This window comes from Nannospalax galili, unplaced genomic scaffold, assembly GCF_000622305.1.
Source record: "Nannospalax galili isolate Female #2095 unplaced genomic scaffold, S.galili_v1.0 scaffold217, whole genome shotgun sequence".
In the NCBI taxonomy this organism is placed as follows: domain Eukaryota; kingdom Metazoa; phylum Chordata; class Mammalia; order Rodentia; family Spalacidae; genus Nannospalax; species Nannospalax galili.
In genome coordinates, this window is record NW_008340643.1 from 729,368 (window position 1) to 750,850 (window position 21,483).

General features: G+C 47.7%; 1 protein-coding gene across 3 annotated transcripts in view; it reads right to left on the reverse strand.

Annotated features, from left to right (window-relative positions):
- Positions 1-10,772: 10,772 nt before the first annotated feature.
- Positions 10,773-21,483, reverse strand: part of Phka2 (phosphorylase kinase regulatory subunit alpha 2) — a 71,864-nt gene continuing 61,153 nt past the window's right edge. Inside the window, exons 27-33 of one of the 3 annotated variants that reach the window (XM_008835688.3) lie at positions 20,565-20,683; positions 19,595-19,624; positions 17,776-17,829; positions 15,363-15,533; positions 13,227-13,280; positions 12,243-12,443; positions 10,773-11,675 (exon numbers count right to left, since the gene is read on the reverse strand). In XM_008835688.3, coding sequence (XP_008833910.1) covers positions 11,505-11,675; positions 12,243-12,443; positions 13,227-13,280; positions 15,363-15,533; positions 17,776-17,829; positions 19,595-19,624; positions 20,565-20,683 — 800 coding nt within the window. In that variant the 3' untranslated portion in view covers positions 10,773-11,504. Of the gene's footprint in view, positions 11,676-12,242; positions 12,444-13,226; positions 13,281-15,362; positions 15,534-15,634; positions 15,730-17,775; positions 17,830-19,594; positions 19,625-20,564; positions 20,684-21,483 lie in introns of those variants that run through there. The other 2 variants (XM_008835689.3, XR_003849913.1) reach the window with 2 other exon arrangements.

Below are 21,483 nucleotides of genomic sequence, written 5' to 3' on the forward strand. Positions count from 1 at the left end.
CCCCAGGCACCCGGCCCTCACCCCCCAGCAGTGCCAGTTGAAATGCGTCCCAGGGAGAGAGGGGGAGACGACAATGGAAATGGTTTTTGGCAGGTACCATCAGACACATCACAAAGTGGACGGCTCCTGCAGGGAATCTCGGTGGAGCCCCCCCCCCAAGGCACTAGAAAAGCCTGTGTTTGTGGGGTGCTCATGCTGCTGGGACTTTCCCTCTGTGTAGAGTTGGGATTCACAAGCACCCAGTGTGGGTGTTTGGAGCAATCAATTGAGAGAAACAAACGGTTTAGTCTAAGCTTCTTCAAGCAAGGGTAGAGGGAACCCCAAGACAGCCTGGTGAGTGCAGGGGGTGGTTCTCACTCGGACCTGGTAGCACTGGACAGAAAACAAACAGAAAAAAAGAGAGCCTTGTCCCATCCACTGTGTAGGTGTTTGCTACTGCAGTGGAAAGACCCTGGGTTCTTGCACTGGAAGGGGATCATTTTTATGTATTTATTATTTTTTATGTGTATGAGTGTATTGCCTGCATGTATATGCGTGCACCCTTGTCATGCAGTGCCCATGGAGGTCAGAGAGGCCGTCAGATCCCCTGGAACTTGAGTTATGGACAGTTGTTAGCCACCATGTGGGTGCTGGGAATTGAACCTGGGTCCTCTGCAAGAACAGTCAGTGCCCTTAACCTCTGAGCTATCTCTCCAGACCCATGTGAAGGAGATCATTTTACAAATGTTACAAATGTGGAGTGGGCCTCTGGCTTCTTCACCCTGTGCTCCAGCTACTAGGGTGTTTTAGGGGCAGCAGGACTTGGCTGCATGCTCAGAGGGAGAGAAAGCATTTGGGGCTGTTTCATTGAATGTTTGTTAGGTTGTTAGGTTCTGGGAGCTTTACTTCTATTTTCTTTTTTTTTTTAACAATTTAAGAATTTCTTTCCTATTTACTATATGCCAAGCGGTATCTAAGCACACTATACATATGTTAACATGTTTGTCTTTTGCTACAATCATAAGAAATACAGTATTATCACTAAGCCAGTTGCCATGGACCCAGAGGCAGTAGTATGCAGGACTTGGTCTGGAGCCAGTGCTTCGAAGTACTGCTGCTGCCAGGCAGCTCTTCCAGTCCAAGACAGTGGTGTGGGGAAAGAAAGGTTAGAAAACTAGTGCTGTTTGCTGCGTGCTTATGACCCCATCCCTCCATGGCTGCCCATAGGCCTCGTAGGCAGCCCTTCAAGTCCTGACGGGGCTCAGTGGCCCAAACAAAAGGGCAAGGTCCACTTCCTCAGCCTACCCACCCTCCCCCAAAGCAAATCTTAGGCTCACCTACTTCTCCTCTGTGTGTACGGTGTGTATGTATGGTTTGTTTCCATGTGTGAGTATTGGTGTCTATGCCACGGTGTGTATGTGGAGGTCAGAGGACGACCTTGTGTGTCTGTCCTCGCTCTCCACCTTGTTTGAGACACTCTCTCTTGTTTACTGATGTGTAAGCCAGGCTAACTGGCTGGCAAGTTTCAAGTGCTTCTCCTGTCTCTGCTTCTCATCTCACTGTAGGAAGACTGAGATTACAGATGCACTACTAGATCCAGCTTGACATAAGTCCTGGGGATTTGGAACTCAGATTCTTATGCTTGATTGGCAAGCACTTTGCCCACTGAACCATCTTCTCATTCCTGCTCTCCCTTCTAAGGGCAGCAATATTTCTGTATTTCCTCCCCAAAAGGGCAGGAGGCTCCAGGTCCCCTTTGCAATAGCGGGCCCTTGGGTGGCAGATGCCAAGAGGAAGAAAGCATATTGGGGTTAAACATACAGGCAGGGCTCAGGATCTGCTTCACTTCCCCAGTGCCAGGCCCTGTCCTGGCTGCATGGGAGATCCCTGCTTAGAGTGTGGCAGAGGGCATGGCCCTGGCCTCTCTAGATTTTCACAGTAGATGATTGAATTGACCACCCCATGAGGCAGGCCAGTTTAGGGTCCTCAGAGTCTGACTGCCCACATTCTATTTCTTCCCACTAGGCCTGCCAAAACTTTCTGTGATAAGGACCATTATCCTCTTTGCACAATGAGGAAATAAACTCAGGGAGTGACTTACCATCTACAGCTGTGCAGTGAAAAAGTCACCTTGTCTTGCTCCAAAGTCCATTTTCAGAAATACCCTGGTTTGCCTCTCAAAATGTTCGGGAGTGTGCAGATCCAAGTAGGTGCCACCATGGAAGTGGGGAGTGACAGCCGCCAATGTCTCCTGAGATTCCAGAATAGGCCAGCAATTCATGTACAGAATTTAAAATCATTAAGTATATATCATTATTGCATGGATTGATTATTTTGCTGACCCCCAAAACCACCAAATGAAGATGGATTGCATATTCACCATGCTATTTCAGAGAGGAGGAAATTGAGGCACCAAGAGACTATGCGTAAGCAAAGGGTGTTGTAAGCAATGAGGGGCTGGAATTTAGGACTGTCAGCAGATCATCTTAGGGAGACAGGGTCAGGGGGCTCAGGAGTTGGTTGAAGCCAGAAGTCAGGTCAGAAGCCAAATGTGGTCTCACAGATCAGCCAAAAACTCACCATCTGGTTAAAATACCTAGGGCAGCTATATCTACATTACATCAGAGACCCTAGATAAGACCTTTGACTATTTCCAGAACACTAGCTACCTTTCTTCTGTCCTTCAAGCAAGCCCTTTGAGAGAGGCATAGTGGGCTCTTGTGCCCTGACTTGAAAGCTGGAGAAATTAAAGGGCTCAGTGGAGCTGGGGGCTTCTAGGCATGGAGCCAGGTCTCCCTGGGTGTACTCGCTGGGTGTTTTGGAGGACAGCCAAGACCTTGATTGACACATTGGGTTCATGGACCAGGTCACGGCACTGTGCAATATGGTCTACCCACTTGCAAACATGACTGCAAAATCCCAGGCTTGATTTAGGTGCTGTGTGTGCATGTGCGTGCATGTGTGCATGTGCTGGGGTGGAACCCAGAGCCTTGTGCATGCTAGGCAAGTAGTCTACCACTGGGCAACATCTCCAGCCTTGAATTTAGCTTTTTAAAAAAAAAAAAAGAAAAAAAAACTCTGTATGCTGAGAAGTTCCTTCCCTTCACTATTTTTTCCTATATCTACTTCCAATCCTTGCATAAACCAAGACAAGAAGTCTTTCTTCTTTATTTTTATTTCTTATGTTTATGAGTGTTTTGCCTGCATGTATATAAGTGTACCCATATTGTACAGTGCCCCAGGGGTTCAGAAGAGGGCATTGGATTCCCTGGAATTGGAGTTAGGAATGGTTGTTAGCCACCATATGGGTGTCTGGAAGAGCAGTCAGTGCTTTTAACTGCTGAGCCATCTCTCCAGCTCAAGAAATCTTTCTTCTGACTTTATAAGGTAAATAAATGTGTGTTCTTTGTTATATTCAGGTAAATATGGGATCAGGAAATGAGTTTTTCTTTTTAATGAGCTTTCATCTTCATCTTCCATTAATGTGTGTGAATGTATGACATTCACAAGTCCTCTAGAGTCTCAGTTTCCCCATATGTAAAAGCTCAGTTGGTCTGGTCTAAGCAGACATGTAGCACTGGTAGCATACTCCTCTCAGTGTTGGAGCCATGTGCCACTTACAGACATGAACTTCAGCTCTGCCTTCCTCTCTTCTGCAATATCCTGAGGAATGCCAGGCAAAGACACCCCAGGATGGGGTCACTTCTTCCAGGGTCTCCTCAGAGCTAGTCCTCTTGTCCTAGACTAATCCTGTCCGTTTCTACTTTGTCTACCCCTTGAAGTACATGATTCTGGCTAACCTTCTGGAGTGTTCCCTATGACCACCTCCCCTCAGGGAGTGCCTTCCTTCTTCCTGTGAGTGACGCACTACATTTCTCTCTTGCTTTCTCTTCTTGTTTTTGATTGTGCTTTTTTTTAAGTTTAGAAAAAGAAGTGTCAAATTTAAAACTCAGCCCAGCGCATCTATTTAAAGCGCAGAGGAAACAGCCTTTGAGCAACTTGCAGAATGTAAAGCCTTTAGAACCTTTGAAAACCTCAGCTGCAAAGCCTGTACCACTCTGACTTGAAGGGTACACAGATGTTTAGGGAGTATCAGAGAAGAGGTCTAGCATCCCTCAGGTGTGTGGCAGGAAAACATCTGAAAAGGCATTATGGGAGCAGAAGCCCAGCCTGAAGCGGGGCCCCAGGGATGGTTCCCAGCCAGTTTCCTTTGCTGCCTCAACTGCACAGCAACTGCAGCCCCACCTGAGGGGCACAGACCTAGATATGTGGCCATGTGTCTGCATTGTGTGGCCATGTGTGTATGCATGTCTATGTAAACATGCATGTGCATATATGTATGAGTATTTGCTTGGAAAAGTTCCTAGGTAAGTTGGGCATAGTGGCACATGCCTTTAATCCAGCACTCGGGAGGCAGAGGCAGGCTGATCTCTGTGAGTTCAAGGCCAGCCTGGTCTATATAGTGAGTTCCAGGCCAGTTGGGGCTACAGGGAGATCCGGTCTCCCTGGATCAAAAGGACCGGAAAAAAAAAAAAAAAGGCACAAGGGCTTATAGACCTGAGTGGAAAGATGGTTGCAATGGCTGCAGCACATAGGAAGGGCTCCTCTCTCAACTCTCCTGTCGTCCTGCCCACCGCCATTTCCGCTGCCAGGTTCTTCCTCCATACAGCAGCCAGGTAAGAGCTGCTCCTGGACACTGGGCTTCTCAGACTTCAGGCACTTGCCCCCTTCATTACTTAACTTCTCAGAGACACAATGCCTTCCAGTGTAGTGTAAAGTGGACCTCTGCTCCTCAGCCTCCAGCTAGCCCCATTGCCCTGATTCCCTTTAAAGCAGATCTCTCTGGGAAGGGTTTGTCATAGTCATGCCACTCCTCTGCTCAAAACCACCCGGTGACTTGGGAAGAAAACAAAAGTAGATGTTCCCCCACCCCTGGGCTTCCTTGAACATGTTAGGTGTCCTCCTGCCTCCTCTGCACTGGCTGTTCACTCTAACTAGCACTCTCTTCTCCTACACATTGTCTGGCTCAGGCATTCACTTCTTTCAGATCTCATCAGGTCTTGCCTCAACAGAGATCCTCTCCAGCCCTTCCATACCACAGCCCGTCCTGCCCCTTTCTCTCCAGTGCTCCCATACCACAGCCCCTTTATTTTTGTCCATGGCTTCTGTCACCCGAACATATTGCACACTGAGTTATTCATTCCTCCATTGTTGACGTGGTGGGGAGGAGTCCTCACCCTCTTAGCTGAGCTACAGGAGACAAAGATCGCCTGGCCTTGCCCAGCCAGTTATACTATCCTTTGGAACATGTGCTTTGATGGATTGCATTGAAAAGCTCTGTGTCCACGGTCCCCAGCTTGCTGCATGCAGGTGCTTTACTCATCTTTGTTCTGCAAGGCATCACATGGGGGAGGGTTTGGAGGAAGCAGCATGTTCCCAGCTCCCATGAAAACCCTGGCAGTGCCAGTGATTCTCTTGCCCTCTTGCATTGCTTAGCAAACATGGCTGCTTCTGGTATGTCAAGCAGTGGGGTGACTGGCATTGAGTGACAGAGGATGTAGGCCGTACTATGACCTCTCCACCTCCAGGTTGACTCTAGGAAACACCATCTCCTTGGCCAAGAACTGACAGTTCCTGGGCTGCCTTGTGGCTTCTGTTTCTGTTTTTTCTGCTTCTCAGAGGCCCCACAACCTGTGGTTCTAGCATCATTTGTGCTGACAAGCCTGTGTTTGTGGAATGCTCTGGTGAACACTTACTCCCTCTGGGCTCTCATTTGCCCCTCCCCCGCCCCCCACTGGTGACTGGCTTGTCTCTTTCCTCTATTAGATATGGAGCCTTTGAAACCCATCCTGACACCACCCACACATGTGTGCTGCTAGCACTAAGCTGACAGTATGTGCCCCCTACCCTTTCTGTAAGTGCATTCAGCAGGGCAAGTCTTCAGTCAGCCTCGGGCTCTGGGAAGGAAAAGATGAGGGCGAGATGCAGGCCACAAGAGCAGCAAGCCCAGTCCTTCTGGGTCAATGGGCCTGTTCAGTGTGGCAGCTTCATTTCCTGCACAGGGGCCACCTGGCTTGGTGCACTGTCATCTCCAAGCCTCCCAGCCTGCCCTCATAGGTGTGCTGCAGCTCATTAGTGCAGGGGAACTCTCACCTGCTTCTCCAGAGGACAGGGAGAGAAAGTTGGGGGGGGTCTTCTTTACATGACAGTGCATCCCTTGCCTCCTTTTAGCCGAGAGGGCCTCCCATGCTCACAAGAACACAGGAGCAGGCCCTGGTGACAGCTGGGGGAAATTATTCACACTGTCAAGGAGAGAGGCTTGACTATTACTCTGTTGCAATTCTTTATTTTTAAATCCCCCAGCTGGCTAGGGGCTTAGAAGAGAAGATGTGACAATCATTTGCATCTTGTTCCAGATGGGCTGTCAATCAGGGTCCGGAGAAGTCTAATAGAGCTGGGTTTGTGGTCATGAGAATGCATGGCCCATTGACAACTCCCAAGCTTTGCTGGGCAGGTTTATGACAGTTCTTTGGAAGCTGAGGGCTGTGTGGTGGTGTGTGGAGCTGTCTCTGGATAGCAGTGGCAATCTGGCCTCTGTGGCTCAGCTGTTGTGTTTCCAAAGGGAACACACATATAATTGTCCTGCCTTGAGCCCAGAGGTGACATTCTTATGTGTCACTCCTACTACATAGCCTTTCTGGAGGACAAATATGCCTCTATGGCCAGTTGTCCTGGTGAGACACCTAGGGGTGAGGACATGGGTCCTTCTTTTTTGGACAGAGGACTAAAAACCAAGACTCCTGTCAGGAATGGCACTTCTTTAGAAAAGGTGGCCTCTGTACCCCTTCCTTATTCCCACACTATGAAGTTGAGCCCACCTCCACTGCAGAAGGCAACCACGCAGCCAACAGCCTCCCCCTCAGCTCTTGTGGTGCTCCTGCCCAAGGCCTTGTGCTGGCCGCTACTGGCTGTTTGCAATTCATTCTGGTGGCAGTCCCTACATTCAGTTTACAAAAGGGCAGAGGTTCTGGCCATGGTGGTAGTATCCTGTGAACCTGTGAGCAATCACGGTTATGATCTTGGTGATATGTAGCTTATCCAATCTTCCTTAAAGAAAATATTTACTATTTATCCAGCTAGGCTTGGTTTCTGTTATATACAAACAAGAACTAGGACATTTGGTAAAAGGTGACACTAAGGCCACGAGAGACTAGAGCCAATTGTTGGGATTTCTCCCTGGCAAGTCCATCCTGGGTTTGCAGATGTGGGGTTCAGCAGCACCTGTGTAAAAGACCAGGTATAACTTTGGTGCTATGTGTGTGGGTGTGTGTGGATAGAGGCAGGAGGCTTGCTGGCCCCTGCCCCCACTCCAGATTAAGTGAGAGACTCCATCTCAAAGGAATGAGGTGGGGAGTGATAGAGCAGAACATCCAATGTGTCCTCTTCTAGCCTCTATGCATGCACAGGTGCACATACCAATCACACACACACGCACAACCACACATGCACACACACAATTTTTAAAAAGGAGCTATGGAAGCACAATCATCAGAGTCCAATGCAGATGCAGCTTGGTCAACCCAAAGTCATGCCCCTTGAAAGCCTGGCACCTCAGCTGCACTAGCTGGAGGTGGAAGGTTGCAGTAGCCACCTGGTGAAAAACAGGCCACAGCTACCCAGATTTAGGATTGAGATGTGAATGTTGACAGATCAGTGTGAAGAACTCTCACTCACTTCAGCAACCTAGTCAAGTGTCCTTCCTCAAGAATGGGCTGCTCTTGCCATCTGCCACTGTGCATGTCCAACTTTCTGTGTGCTTAGTTACCATTGTCTGGCCATAGTAGGCAGGCAGAAAATGCCTTCAGATTCATTTTCAGAATTCTTTACACATTGCAGTAAGGCAGGGGAAAGTCACATGACATCAGAGTTCACTGGTTCTTGTTACTTCAGTCCTTCTAAGAAGGCATTTTTGCCCAAATTGTAATTATGTTCTCTTTCTGATGGAATTGTTCCCTCTCCCAAACCATCAGTCAGGCACACATTAGAGACCAGTCTTAGTATCTGGTCTCATTCCTCAGAGAACTCTCTTAGTAACTCAAGGTCATAGTCCTTCCTAAGTGGCTAAGGGGGACTGGGCTCTGAGAGGGTGAAGTGCTGCTGCTCTTTTCTTCACAGGCAGAGCTATTAATGGTCATGTCCAGGAGAACAGAAGGCATTCTGGGAACATGATGCTCTTCCATCCTGCAAAGTACAGAGCTACACAGAGCAGATGGCAGGGACTTCAAAAGCTTAAAAGTCACCTTGAAAGTTAATGGTACACACAGAGAGATGGGAGACTTTTGTCCCCTTTGATAAGGAAGCAGAAAAGAGAAAAGCGACTTGGCAGACTTACGAACAAGTCAACATAACCAAGAGATGACGCCACTATAATTTACATGAAGAGAGGCCAAGCCTCCTGTCAGCTTGTCCAGAAATAAATGGCATCAATCAACTGACAAAGTGTTGCTTTTGTCTCCTGACTGGTGTGGTATCTCTTTCCCCCTCCCTCCCCCCTTTCTCTCTCCACACAGGGAACATTTGCATCCTTTCTATACAGACAGCTGAGGCCTGGCCATCTCTCTCCCATCACCATGCCTGAGAAGACAGGCAGATCCCTGGACTAACCTGGCAGGTTTCTGCTCCATGAGCCACTGGTCATGACATGACCTCTCTTTGGCTGGCCCAGGGTTGCCATAGGACACATCTGGTACCCAACTGTCAAAGGAATGTGAGTTCATACATGCTTGGTCTTGTACCAGTTGGGAGGACCTCTTATTCTTTTTTGCAGATGGGAAAACTGAGGTATACCAAGGTTAACTCCCTTGGCTGAGATCAAGTTTGGTATCAGTGCCAGGATGGCGAGCTCAACTTGGGTAAAAATAAGAGGGAGCAAATTATGGGGTAGCCTGTTGCTTTTCAACTGAAGATGCCAAAAGAAATAGGAATTCCTGAATTCACTGATGTGTCCTTTGAGATACAACACTCTAGTCCCCAGCAAAGGTAAAATTTGGTTTTTCAGCTACGAGGGGAGATAGGAAAATGCCTCCCTCTCACACCCCTGGGAATTGGAAAACATCTAGACAAAACAGGCCACAGGGGCCCCCAGGCAAGGATGGTGTCAGGATGAGATTGTCACCATCCCCTCAAATATCTGATCCTCTCCCAGGCATGGCCTCAGCTGCTCAATAAAAGGATCGGCCTTGGAAGCCTGTTCTCCTTTGAAGCTGACAGCTTGGTGCCTGTGGAAATGCAGTCCTATTTCAGGACTTCATTTGAAAGAGATTTCAGAAAGGCTGGGAGGCTGAAGCAAATTGCTTATTGCAGCTCATCTCCATGGCCTGAGCCTCATCTAGGTGAGCCCAGTCCAGCAGCTGTGGCTTCTCACATCACAGTCACGTCACTGGCAGGCTGGGAGTGCTCTGAATTATCATTGAGCTCAGTTTGGAGGGGCTCCAGTTCATTTGGAACTTATGTGCAGACCCAGGCACTTTCCATGCTTGTACCTTTCTCGCTAAATGTTTGAAATGATCCTCTCCAGTCTGACTCTGACCCCGGTTTATGTTGATAACATCTTAAAGTCAGAAGGAAGAAAAGCCTATGAGAAGTGCTAGGAAATCTGGGAGCCTGTGACTCATGCAGCCCCAGGCAAATGGCAGCAAATGGGCTGGTCAGTTGATCTGAACCTCCCTCTAGCCACTGCCATTAAGGTTCCTCTGTCAGGACCTCCTCTTTTCTGGGTAGACAGGGAGTGAACAGGAAAGTGCAATGCTGAGGGGGCTGTGGATGTGTCTCTGGGCTGCTGCTGCAGGTCCACAGTCCTCAGTCTCTGGATCTGCTGCCAAGTGCAAGGAATGCACAAATCCACTGTGGCAAGAATAGAAAGAGATGGGTGGGTGGATGGGGAGGCTGGGTGCTGGGGATGAAACCCAGGGCCCTAAGCATTCCAGAGGCTTTAAAAATATACTTTCTCTGTACCTCAGCAACTACTCTGTACTGTGGTCTGACAGAAATGAAAACTACAGCAGAGGAGTGTCAGATTCATGCATGCCAAACCTGTTGTCACCTGTACATCCTCTCCTAGCAGCTGTTCCAAAGGATCTGGTTAGCCTGGAGGTGGCAAGGAATGCAAGGACACTCTGCCACCCTCTGCTTTTGAAAATAAATGTTGCTCCTGCATCTCCACTCTAAGAGGCACTGAGCACCTCCAAGCACCATCCTCTCGGCCTCTACATAAACTTCGAAGAGCTGATCCAACGGCCTCATTTCCATTTCAGAGGTGAGAAGTCAACATGAATCTAACCTATCACAACCAGAAGGAGTGGAGTGCTTGGTTACTATGTGACTGTCTTTCAGAGCTGAGTACTTATGGAAACTACTCCTGCAACTGCTTAACCCTGCCCCAACATGGGGAAGATGATGCTCAGAAGGAAACTCCATTCACCAGGACACTGGCAAAAGATTTGCCAGACCTTGTAAGGACATATCCTTCACTGCAGTCAGTGCCCCGAGTTGCATCTACCCAGGAGTGCTTCTGTGAAGTGTGAAACCCTTCAAGCTCCCAGACTGGCTGTATTTTTAAGAAGGGAACTTGTTTCTGCAGGAACACTCTACTAATTTCCATGGCATCTGCTGACTCATGCTCATCATGTGACAGTGCTCCCAGGAGGAGCGGGGGACACAGGCCTTTCCAGGGGACTCCCTACCTGTTCTAATCCTCAAACACAGTTTGCCTGGCTATCAGAAAAATCAGGTGCTCACGTTTCACTTTTTTCTCTTTATTCTGGAAGATATGGAATTTTCCTAAGGTTGGAGGAGACACCCTTAATTTGTGGGCAGCCAGAAAAAGATCCTTGGAGATCATGAGCCAAAGTTAAGTGGGAGTAATTTAGTCCGTCTGGGTGAGAATTATGTGACATGAAGGTAGCAATGCCAAAAGAGAGGTTAGGAAAGAAGTATAAAACAACCCAAATTTCCAGAAAGATAGAATTATTCTGTTTGGTAAACAGTTTGATCCCCCAACAGACTGTATCCTGTTAAGATGTTCCCCTGTCAAGGTCTGCTTGTCTAGCTATTGCTGCTGGAAGGATCTTTCCGCCTTCAAGATGTGTCACTAGCTCATCGAACCTATTTCTGTAACTCTCAGTGAGAGCCAATTTAAGCTGGCTTCTCAGTTCACTCTGCACTCAAAAGAGACCAATTTCCAAATCCTTCTCAGAGTCCATGAGCCAGATGCTGTGACAAATGTTCCAGTGAAATGAACCTAGAGAAGGGTGCTCCTCAGGGGAGTGGAGGATTCATCAGCTTTATCTGTGGCTTAAACACGCATTGCTTTGAGCTGGAGCATTGTCATCTCCTCCCTGTGAATCTTTTGGATGGGACATGCTTTTGTGACAGCACAGGAGATCTTGGGGGTCAGAAGAAAGCTCCCAATGAGGCTAGGGGACAAGTGACAGATTCAGAAGGTGGTCACATTTATGGGTAAGGCTCTATTGCATCTGGCAGCCTGAACTGGGAAGCAGATCCTGCAAATGAGAAGCCACTGCTTTTGTTAGGTAGGTCATTGTCCCATAAGCCCCACTAGGAGCACTGTCATAAAAGAAGTGGTAAATTCCTGTGGCTTGATCTTTCTCCAGGGTGTCTGCAGCTCCAATTGACACCTGTGGTCAGAAAAAAAGAGAATGAGTGGAACCTACATTTTCTCCTAAATGAACTACTCTGTAAGTTTGAGGGAATCTGCTAGGTGGGGCTGGGACCCTGAATCCAGGCCCCTTGGCAGGAAGTCAGTGCCATGGGGCAGGATCGGGGATGGCAATGACACAGAACACATAGTGATGTTCTGCCTTTCCTGTGGGCACTGTTCTTACAGACCTCCACTTGTAGCTCAGTACAGACTGTTTGAGAGGGCAGCATCTTTGCGAACTCAATTTTGGGTACAATGTAAGTGGTTCACCCAGGGCCATGCATGTAGCAAATGGTAGTGTCTGGAATAAAACCCACACCAACATAGGCCAGATCCCCAAAGGTTGTTAGATTTCCCAAGTGGCCACTTTGCCATTTCCTAACCAAATGGTTGACATTTTTTCACCATCTGTGATGACATTTTCTTGGTTTGAGTATATGCTTTCCTATTGGACACAATCTTTAGCCTCAACAGAGGTAAATGCCAGCCAAACTGGCTATCCAATCTTGGCTTTGGGGTGAGTGGGTAGCCCAGGGACACCCACCTGGTCCTGTAGGAATAGTTGATTGGCCATCTGCACAATCTGGTCCACGTGGATGATGCCCCCGATGCTGTCCATCTCTGTGTCCGAAAGCAGTGTCAGTACCATGATGGCTTCCACCAGCAGCTGTCGATACTCAGGCTGGGACACACGGTTCAGTACCGATTCCACGTGGACAGCAAACTTGATCTCACATGGGGTCATCTATCAAAGGGATCAGCAAGTAGCCAGTCATGAGAGATGGGACAGACATAGCCCTATAACCAATACTGCCCCTAGTACTGTTAGCGCTCAGTTCAGAAGGTGCCTTCTTTCTGGACACTGCCCTGATTCTGCAGCAGGAGCTCAGGAGTAGGAGGCTGACTGCTTTTCCCTGGAAGCCAGTTGGCCTTATCCCAGCTGCCTTTGGCTACCCACTAGATTATGACTTCCAGGGAGGAGGGACCATTTTCTTTTTCTTTTCCTAAAAAGAAGAAAGCAAAATTCTCTGTGGTATTGAGAGCCTTGGGCAGGGTAAAAATGCAGAAACAAATCTGTTTTTAAAAGAATGGCTGGAGGTGCCAGGCCTAGTAGCTCACACTTTCGAGGCTGAAGAGGAAGAATGTCATGAGTTCAAGGCCAGCTTGGGCTACAGAGTGAGATCCTGTCTCCCCACATCACACACCAAAATGCATGGCGTGCAAATGTACCAGGGGAATGAATGTCTATGGTTGAAGGGGCCAGAGGAGACCACATGCATCTAGTGTTTGTGGGATGGAGTTTGGATGGGATTTTAGGGGACCTCAATAGTCTACAATGGTGTTTCTGAGGGGAACAGGTGAGAAAAGCTGATGGAAAGAAACTGCACAATTTGATGATGAGGTGGCTAAAGTGATCAGACCTACAAATGGCCTGTCTATAGGCAACAAATTTGAGAAGCACATGGGGAATCAGAGTCCATGAAGTGAACCCATGGAGAGATTAGTGTGTGGATTTTTCTCATCCTACCTCTCGGGTTGTTGAGGATGGGAGGACATAACCATCGATGGAGAGGCCATGGCACTAGAGACAGAACACAGACACTCAGTCAGATTCCAGAACATCACAAGTATGTGCTTACTCACACACTCACTCACGCAGGCATGCACATAGCTTCTCTGCCCTGGAAATCTGCACGAGAGCTGGAACACGCCAGACTGTCAGAGTTATTTTTAGATTTTTAGAGTGCTGTTCTCACTGCCCACAGGCTGCGTTTTCGATGGAACAATTCTGGGGAAACCAGCAGGCATCTTTCAGATAGGCTCAGGAACAATGCCCTAGGGAGCTGCTGCATCCTCCTCCTGAGAGGCTCCACATTTCGCTTGGCAGCTGGGCCCTGATGCCTGCCGAGCCCCCTTTGGTGCCATAATGAAGGGAGATTTTCATGGTTCCCATTGGTGAAGTGATGCTTCTGTGCCTTTGCAGGCATCTATTTTCGAGATTTCTATAATAAGCACCAGTCACAAAAGGCTAGGGCACATGCACACACACGCACACCCATGTATATAAATACCAAGCGGGAGCAATACAAAATGCTACTTTTTCATAATAAAAGCATCTTGGTATTGTGCTAGAAGTCCAATCAAAGTGTGTGAGGCCCTAGGAAAGAAGAGTGGAGAGATTTTCTAGAAACATCTGAACCTAGTACAGCTGGCTACCTTCTACCTCCTGCCTTCACCCTGGTCTGAGGGCTCCTGAAGAGTCAGGACCTGGGGTTCAAAGGGAAAGGCCTGTTCTGCCCTCTCATCCAGCTTGGCAGCTGTCCTGAGCAAGACCTTGGCCCACAGAGCACAGCCACTGAAGCTCTGTGACTGGCTCTGGGAACCTGCTGCAGAAAGAACACAGAGAGCTGTGGTTTCACAAAGGAGCTGGAGTGTGCACTCTTTCAGATTACTGCAGTTCTCCCCCCTCCTATTGTGAAATGAGTTAAAAAGAAACTGATGAGGGGAAAAAATATGCCTTGGTTTGCAAGCTTTCAACTGAGGCATGCTATCCCTCCATGGGGGAGGCAGGACAAACTGGTGGGGCCTGGGCACCTACATGAACACCCTGGAGCCAACATGGAAGAAGATGGATTATTTGGTGCAAAGAACAGAGGGGCCTTATCTTCCCACGCTGCCCCCACCTTGGCGGCAGTGTTTCAGACAGCCCCCCACCCTCCGGCACTCAGGTGTGTGCAGTGTGGTCTGGGAATGAGTCACTACCCATCCAATTCCAAGGACTACTTTTGATAAACTTTCAATAGCCCCAGGCAGATGGGAAATGCAGCCCTATCTGATGGCCACAGGAGCAGAGGGCAGCTGGCTAAAGGGCAGGGGCTCTGTCTTCCAGGCATGGAAACAGAAGCAGCACAGGATAGGAGGCTGTAGGGCACATGGGTCCTGGGGCCAGGCTATTATCTTTTGTTACTGTGTACCCCAGGACCTAATTCAGTGCCCAGTAGAATATGAAGACTATCACACTGCTGAGTGATGTGGGCACCATGTCTGCTAGAATGTGCCTCAAGATGGGAGCTGGTCCTATCCAGAGCCAGAGCTAAAGCTGTAGGGTTTCTACATCAGAGTAATTTCATCCGAAGTCTTCCCTGACTTCTCTGGCTTTTGTCTATCTTCTCAGTTTTCTATGTTCCTAAATGTTCTTAAAACATGTCAAAGTTGGTTGCATACAACCTCAACTGCTACCTTGCCTCGTCCGTAGTTCTAGTCAGTAGCCCTCTTCAGGGGTCATTTTCTTTGCAAGGGCTATTTGGCAATGCCTGGAGTCACTTTTGGTATAATTTCTGTGTGGGGAGATGCTGCTAACAACTAGTAGGTAGACACTGCTACCCATCCTAGAGTGTACAGGCCAGTCCCATAGTTGAGTTACTTGGCCCTAGATGCCAACAGTGCTGAGGTGGAGAAACCTTGCTGTAGGCTGAGCTACTCAAAGTCAAGGCTTTTTATGCATTCACTTGTTCTATAGCCATCTGCTACCTGATACCTAGCAGGGCCAGTATAAGTTCCTGAAGGCAAGTGGAGGCTGGCTTATTTCCTTAGAACACACTTTCCTAAGAGTGTATGTCTCCCAAGTAGCAGTGTATGAGCTGTGGCCCAGCACCCAGCTCACCTTCTGAAGGATCTTCCATACCCTCTGGTAGAATCCCACAGGGACTCTGTTGATGGCCCCATCCAGCCTTCTTCTGCGCAGCCACTGGCCCTGCTGCTCTCCCCAGCCCATGTGCTGTCCTCCAGAGTCTGTAGATGATGTGCCTGTCGGGGAGGATGGGGTGCTGGACCTCTGCAAGACAGACATTGCATAGCCTTTAGAAGCAGGTACTCATGGGAAAAGGTTGCTACCCTGAAGGCCAGCTCAGCAATCTAGTCACAATATCCACATACCACTCAGTCAAGGTTACAGGATTCCTTGATTCTTCCACTTCATGCTGGAGTTAATCTTTCATGTTCCGGTTTGGTAACTTAATTCCTCCCAGCCCCTAAATAATATAGAACCAAGGGATCCTGAATTCACAGGATAGAGACCAAACAGGCACAGGTGTGGGCTTTGCCATCAGGCACTCACAGTGTCAAGCTCAACAACAGCTGTGGCAGAATCTAAGGTGAGGCTGCCCCCACCCTACACTAACACCACCTGTTGCCTCAGCTGCATCTATACGATGGGGACCCAGCCTGCCTCTCTCTGGGAGCTGTCTGCAGCCATCCACTCAGAGAAGACACAGAAACCCCTGAGAATACTCGAGGCTTCTGCTGAGTGCTCATAGGGGCAGCTGTCACTCTTGACAGCCTCTCCTCAAAGGTCACTGGTCTGGCATACCAAGCCTGTTTGAGGGAAGCAGGCCACAGGTGTGCTTGGAGAGATGGTATCAGAGCAGCTGAGTCTGCAGAGGGACGGAGACACAACCTGGTGAAGCAATGTCACCTCCTCATAGGATAAGTACCACAGAGAATGCCACACATACTACAGGGAGAAAGGAACAGGAAGCAAAAACAGAAATTCAACTAGGAATCCCTGCTTAGCACTGGAGTCTTTGAAGATTTTTGGGTCTTCAACTGTGCTTTTCAATCCTTATTTCTGCTGTCCTGCTCTTGGTCCTGGGTTTTATCCTAAGGCAGGGCAATGGTGGCCCTCATCTCGGACCTGCTGAATAGGGTAAGAGGGTGACATCTTGCCACCTCCTTCCCTGAGGCTGGACTCCTCCAGCCTCCACAAGGGAAGCATTGCAGGGCTGCTGACTACCCAGTGCTTGCTGGAACACTACTCAGTGTCAGCGGCCTTGCCCTGGATGGATTCCGTGCCTGGGTCTCAGTTCAGGGCAAGGACAGTGCACATCTTACAGAGGTCTTTGTTCTGGACTATTTGGCACTTTCATTTCTCAATGTGCAACATCAAATTTAAAGGTTTAAAAATAAAATCCAAATATTAAGCACATTAGCAGGGTGGGAGGTTGGATTCTTCTCTCCATACTCATTTTGACTTCAACAGATCTTATTTTGAAAAGGCAGTTAGGCTGGGTTATTCTGCTGGGCTCATTACTGCCATTTAAATAAGGCAACAATTAGCTACAAATAAAAGTAATTACAGCCGCACTCATCAATGACTCAGCTGATTCAGACTCGTTTCTGCAATTAGAACATTTCCTAGGCTCCACTTGAGCTAGGGTCTCATATTCAGCTGGGGCAGGAGAGTACAGAGTGGTGGTCAGCCCATGGGGCAACGCTTCCGTGCTGCAGCTTAATACAAAGGCACATGGGGCTGGGGATGAGGCTCAGTGGTGCAGTGCCTGCCCAGAACAATTGATGCCTGAGTCCCATCCTCCATATCACAAAAAATAAAGTAAATAAATAAATAACAGAAAGGCATGGAACCAGGGTTTTGAAGTTCCCAGAAACTTCTGGGTATTAGTGTGGCAAACACTCCTCATCCACTGTACTGAGGAGCAAAAGAAGAGAACTGAGAGCTTGAGGTAGCAAATAAAGTTCAGCTGAAGAATGTCCTAATGCTTCTTAAATATTTTATTATTTTTATTTTATATGTATGTGTATTGCCTGCTTGTATGTAAGTACACTCATGTCATGCAATGCCGGAGGAGTTCAGGAGGCGTTGGATCCCCTGGAACAGGAGTTACAGATGGTTGTTAGCCACCATGTGGGTGCGGGGATTCGAAACTGGGTCTTCTGCAAGAGCAGTCTGTGCTCTTAACCCGAGCCATATCGCCAGTCCCAAATGTCCTAATCTTTTCTAGAATTTTCTCAAACTTATAGTTGGAGAATACTTTCAGTATTAACTGAAAACCTTTAACCCTTGCTCAACCTTCAGAAATCAGGGATGAGGATGAGGTGAAGCTCAGTGCTGGAGTATCTGCCTAGGATATGTGAGGCTCTGGATCCATGCCCAGAACTGTACACACACACCAGCAAATGAGGCTAGAGATTATGTGGGAGCATGGGTGAGGCCACAAGAGACTCCAACAATATAGACACAGGAGGAGACAGGGAAGGATGCCATGCTGACGTCCGTTTACCATAGACTTGAAGGAATGTACAGTGCTGGACACGGCTTGGCTCACAGGAAAGAACTACAAAACAAAAATGAATCAACTTAGTTCTGTGCAGTGACACCAAGAGACAGTAGCAGTGCTCAGGAACACAGAGCAGTGTGAAAAGTGCACAGGTGGAACATGGAGATGGAAGCCTAGAGAGATTCTCATTCAGCAGCACAGGTAGATGCAGCTCCACTGCACCCCTGCAGCCCAGCCCCTGCAGTCCAGCCCAAGGCTCAGCCCCTGCAGCCCAGCCCCTGCAGTCCAGCCCCTGCAGCCCAGCCCCTGCAGTCCAGCCCGAGGCTCAGCCCCTGCAGCCCAGCCCCTGCAGTCCAGCCCCTGCAGTCCAGTCCCTGCAGTCCAGCCCGAGGCTCAGCCCCTGCAGCCCAGCCCCTGCAGCCCAGCCCCTGTGGCCCAGCTTGGCTTTAAATAGCAAATGTTACCAGGTTCCATTCCTTTGTGAAGCAGGTCTAATCAAGCTAGGACACATGTTCCAAAGCCACAGCTATGACATGCTAATGTTTTGTGTTGCACTCCAAACATCCACAGAGATTAAAATACCTCTAATTTCCACTAACAACCTGGCACCCAACAGGATTCCCATTAATTATTATTAGATATACAGATGGGATCAAGTTGATGACCTTTGGCCATACAAGTATATCCTCATCTAAGAATCTATATGGTACCCTTAATTTGCATGGGATTGGTCTGTGTACATGGTATACTTGCAGAAATGAATAAAAATGTCTGATGCCATTGCATTGTTAAATTTTGACTAGAGAACATTTTCTTGACATAAGTAACCAAATATAAAACTGGTACTGGCTGACTGAATATAAAAATAACAAGGCAGGAAGATGATCATTTCATCCCTGTCACAGGCAAGGACAGCATTGGATAGAAGAAGGAACCATCCATATTAACCCACAATCAGGCCTTTGAGCTGTGAGTAACCAGAGGAATGGTGCCACCGAGTGGCTGACAAAGGAAGATGCTTGGAAAGTCACTTCATTAGAAGGACCACAAATGAGAGACTGTGTATGTTCTCTCTTTGGACAACACGTGTAATCTGCATTAGATGCCATCATACCTTTACTCTCTCTTGATCATAGAGACATCAAACCATTAGAAATATGAGTCAAAAGCCAGGCCTGGGGGTGTGCATCTGTAACCCCAGCTACTCAGGAGGCTGAGGGATGAAGATCCCTTGAGTTCAGGAGTTTGAGGTTAGCCTGGGTGGCATGGAGGTCTTCATGTCAAAATTAAATACATAAATAAGAAATGAAGAAAGAAAAGAAAAGGAAAGAAAGAAAAAGAAAGAAAGAAAAAGAATATGACCATTTGTTTTTCTAGAGGAAGAAAGAGGAAGTATGTCACAGGGTGATGTACATGAATAGTGTCCTGACACTTTTTTCCTTCCAGGGTTAAATCCCCCCAGGTGGGTTGAGGACAGGAACTGCAGGAACTGCCTTATTCTTTCTACTGATGACACCACTGAGCACACTCTCCCTGCTTAGCTCACGGAGTCAGAGTGTGGATCATTTCTTTCACAAAGTATTCTACGAAGCCTGAGTTTCACAAATAGGTTTTGTTTTTAAAGCAAAGGGCAAGGTCATTTCTCCTCCCTTCTCCTCCTGATTTCTGTCTCTGGGGCTGGCCTGCCTGAGCTCCTGTGCCAGGCAGAGCCAATCCTCCACGTGTCCACATCCACACTCGATTTGCAACCCAACTTTTCACATTCAAGCTAGAAAGAGCATGCAGCTCACACAGAGGACAAAGCAAGCAAGGCATTTCAAACCTGTTCATCAGCACTAGCTCGCCTAGTCATCTGAAAGTGAAAACATCAGGAAGTAAAAACCAGCTTCAAGCTAAGAATGCCCCGCTGCTCCCATCACCCTCCTATAATTCAGGGCACCTCAGGGGGTGGCCATGTATGTGTCACAACTTTGGGCCAGTGAGGCAGTGTGAGCAGCATTTGACCTATGTTTCTTGGTGCAGGTCATGGTCATATCCTAGCACAGTACCAGAAACATCAGGACTGAAAATGTGTTAAGTTGCAATCCTGTGAGGGTCAGTTCAAAAGCATTTCTACTGTGAATAAAGAAAAGAGATGCCTTTGGAGAATCCCTTTGGAGATTCTCTGGAAGAGAAGGTGGAAGTGGAGAATACAGGTATCATGATTATTCCAGACTATTTTCATATCTTCTTGCTATTTCAGCTGGACATATTTGATACAGAAATGGCTGCCTCTTTTTACATGACTCTACTCTTTAAAAAATGAATTTTTATGTGTATGAGTGTTTTGTCTGCATGTATGTAAGTGTACCATGTGTGTGCCTGGTATCCATGGAGGCCAAAAGAGGGTTCCTTGGAACTAGAGTTGCAGACAGTTGTGAGCAGCCAATCAATGAGGGTGCTGGGAACCAAACTTGTGTCCTCTGTAAAAGCAGAAAGTGCTTTTAACCACTAAGTCATCTTGCTAGCCCCTATGAGTCTACTTTTTAAATGACACAGAAACAAACACGGACAAGGGTGTACTCCAGGATATACATGTGACATCTCATGAAGGTCAGACATCAGTGGGTGTGAATGCATGTGAATGGCTCTGGGGTACATAATCACGATACAGAACTGTATTCAGGTCCCAAGGCAGAAGGGACCTCACATTTTATCAGAGAGGACCAAAGCTTCACACCCTGGGTTTTTTATGGCTTTCTAAGGTGAGCAGAGGAAGAAGAACCACTCCTGCCATGCCAAGGTATTCTTACCTGTTTCATCTCACTCCTCAGTCTGGTGATGCCACTCCTTTCAGTTTTGGTGACTCCAGTATGACCCACCTCATGGATGGAGATGGCAGGGCTGGATGTGGAGGAATGAATAGGGCGCACTGGAAGGGAAACGTGGAGTTTAGTCAATCTACTGTGCCTTCCTGAGAGAGGTAATGTGGACAATATGCTTACTGGAGTCTGCATCTGTCTTCCCTACTTGACTGTAAACTTGATGAGTGAAGGGCCTTACCTGCTCCAGCCAGTGCTAGGCTTGCAGCACTGAGAATACCACAGGCTCACACATAGCGCTTGAAGGGTGTGTCAAAGTGTGGCACTGCTTAGGCAGCATGCATAGAACAGAGTGGCAGAAAACCTTTGGCTGAATGAATAGGTTTTGAAAAATATTTTTAAACTTATCCAAAACACAGCTTCCTTGTGGAAAACTGAGACCACCTAAGGAAGCCAGAAGTTAACATTTGTTGACATTTCAGTCATTATCCTGCCAGGTCTCCCCCATAGCTGTATGTTTTTACCTTAGAAAACAGAATCACATATATGTATATACATGATCTATAAATATATTTAGTTGTTTTTGTACTTATTATTTTGTGAATGTCTTTCCATAGCGTTAAATATTCTGCCACATGTTTAATGACTACATGGCATTTGCTCTCAGGATGAGTAACATACCAATCTTATATGTAATTTTCTAAAGGATTCATCTTGACTACTGTGTAGGATCCATGCGAGGCTCTAAACCCAGTACTGAATGCCAACTGTCCCTGGGGAAATGACAAAAACTGCTGTGTATGCACTGAAGAGCTTGGAACTTATGCATCTCTGGTTGTGGGCCAACTGCTGGGGTGTCCCATCAGGCCTTGTCAAGGCATGAGGGTGTATGTATGAATGAATACATACA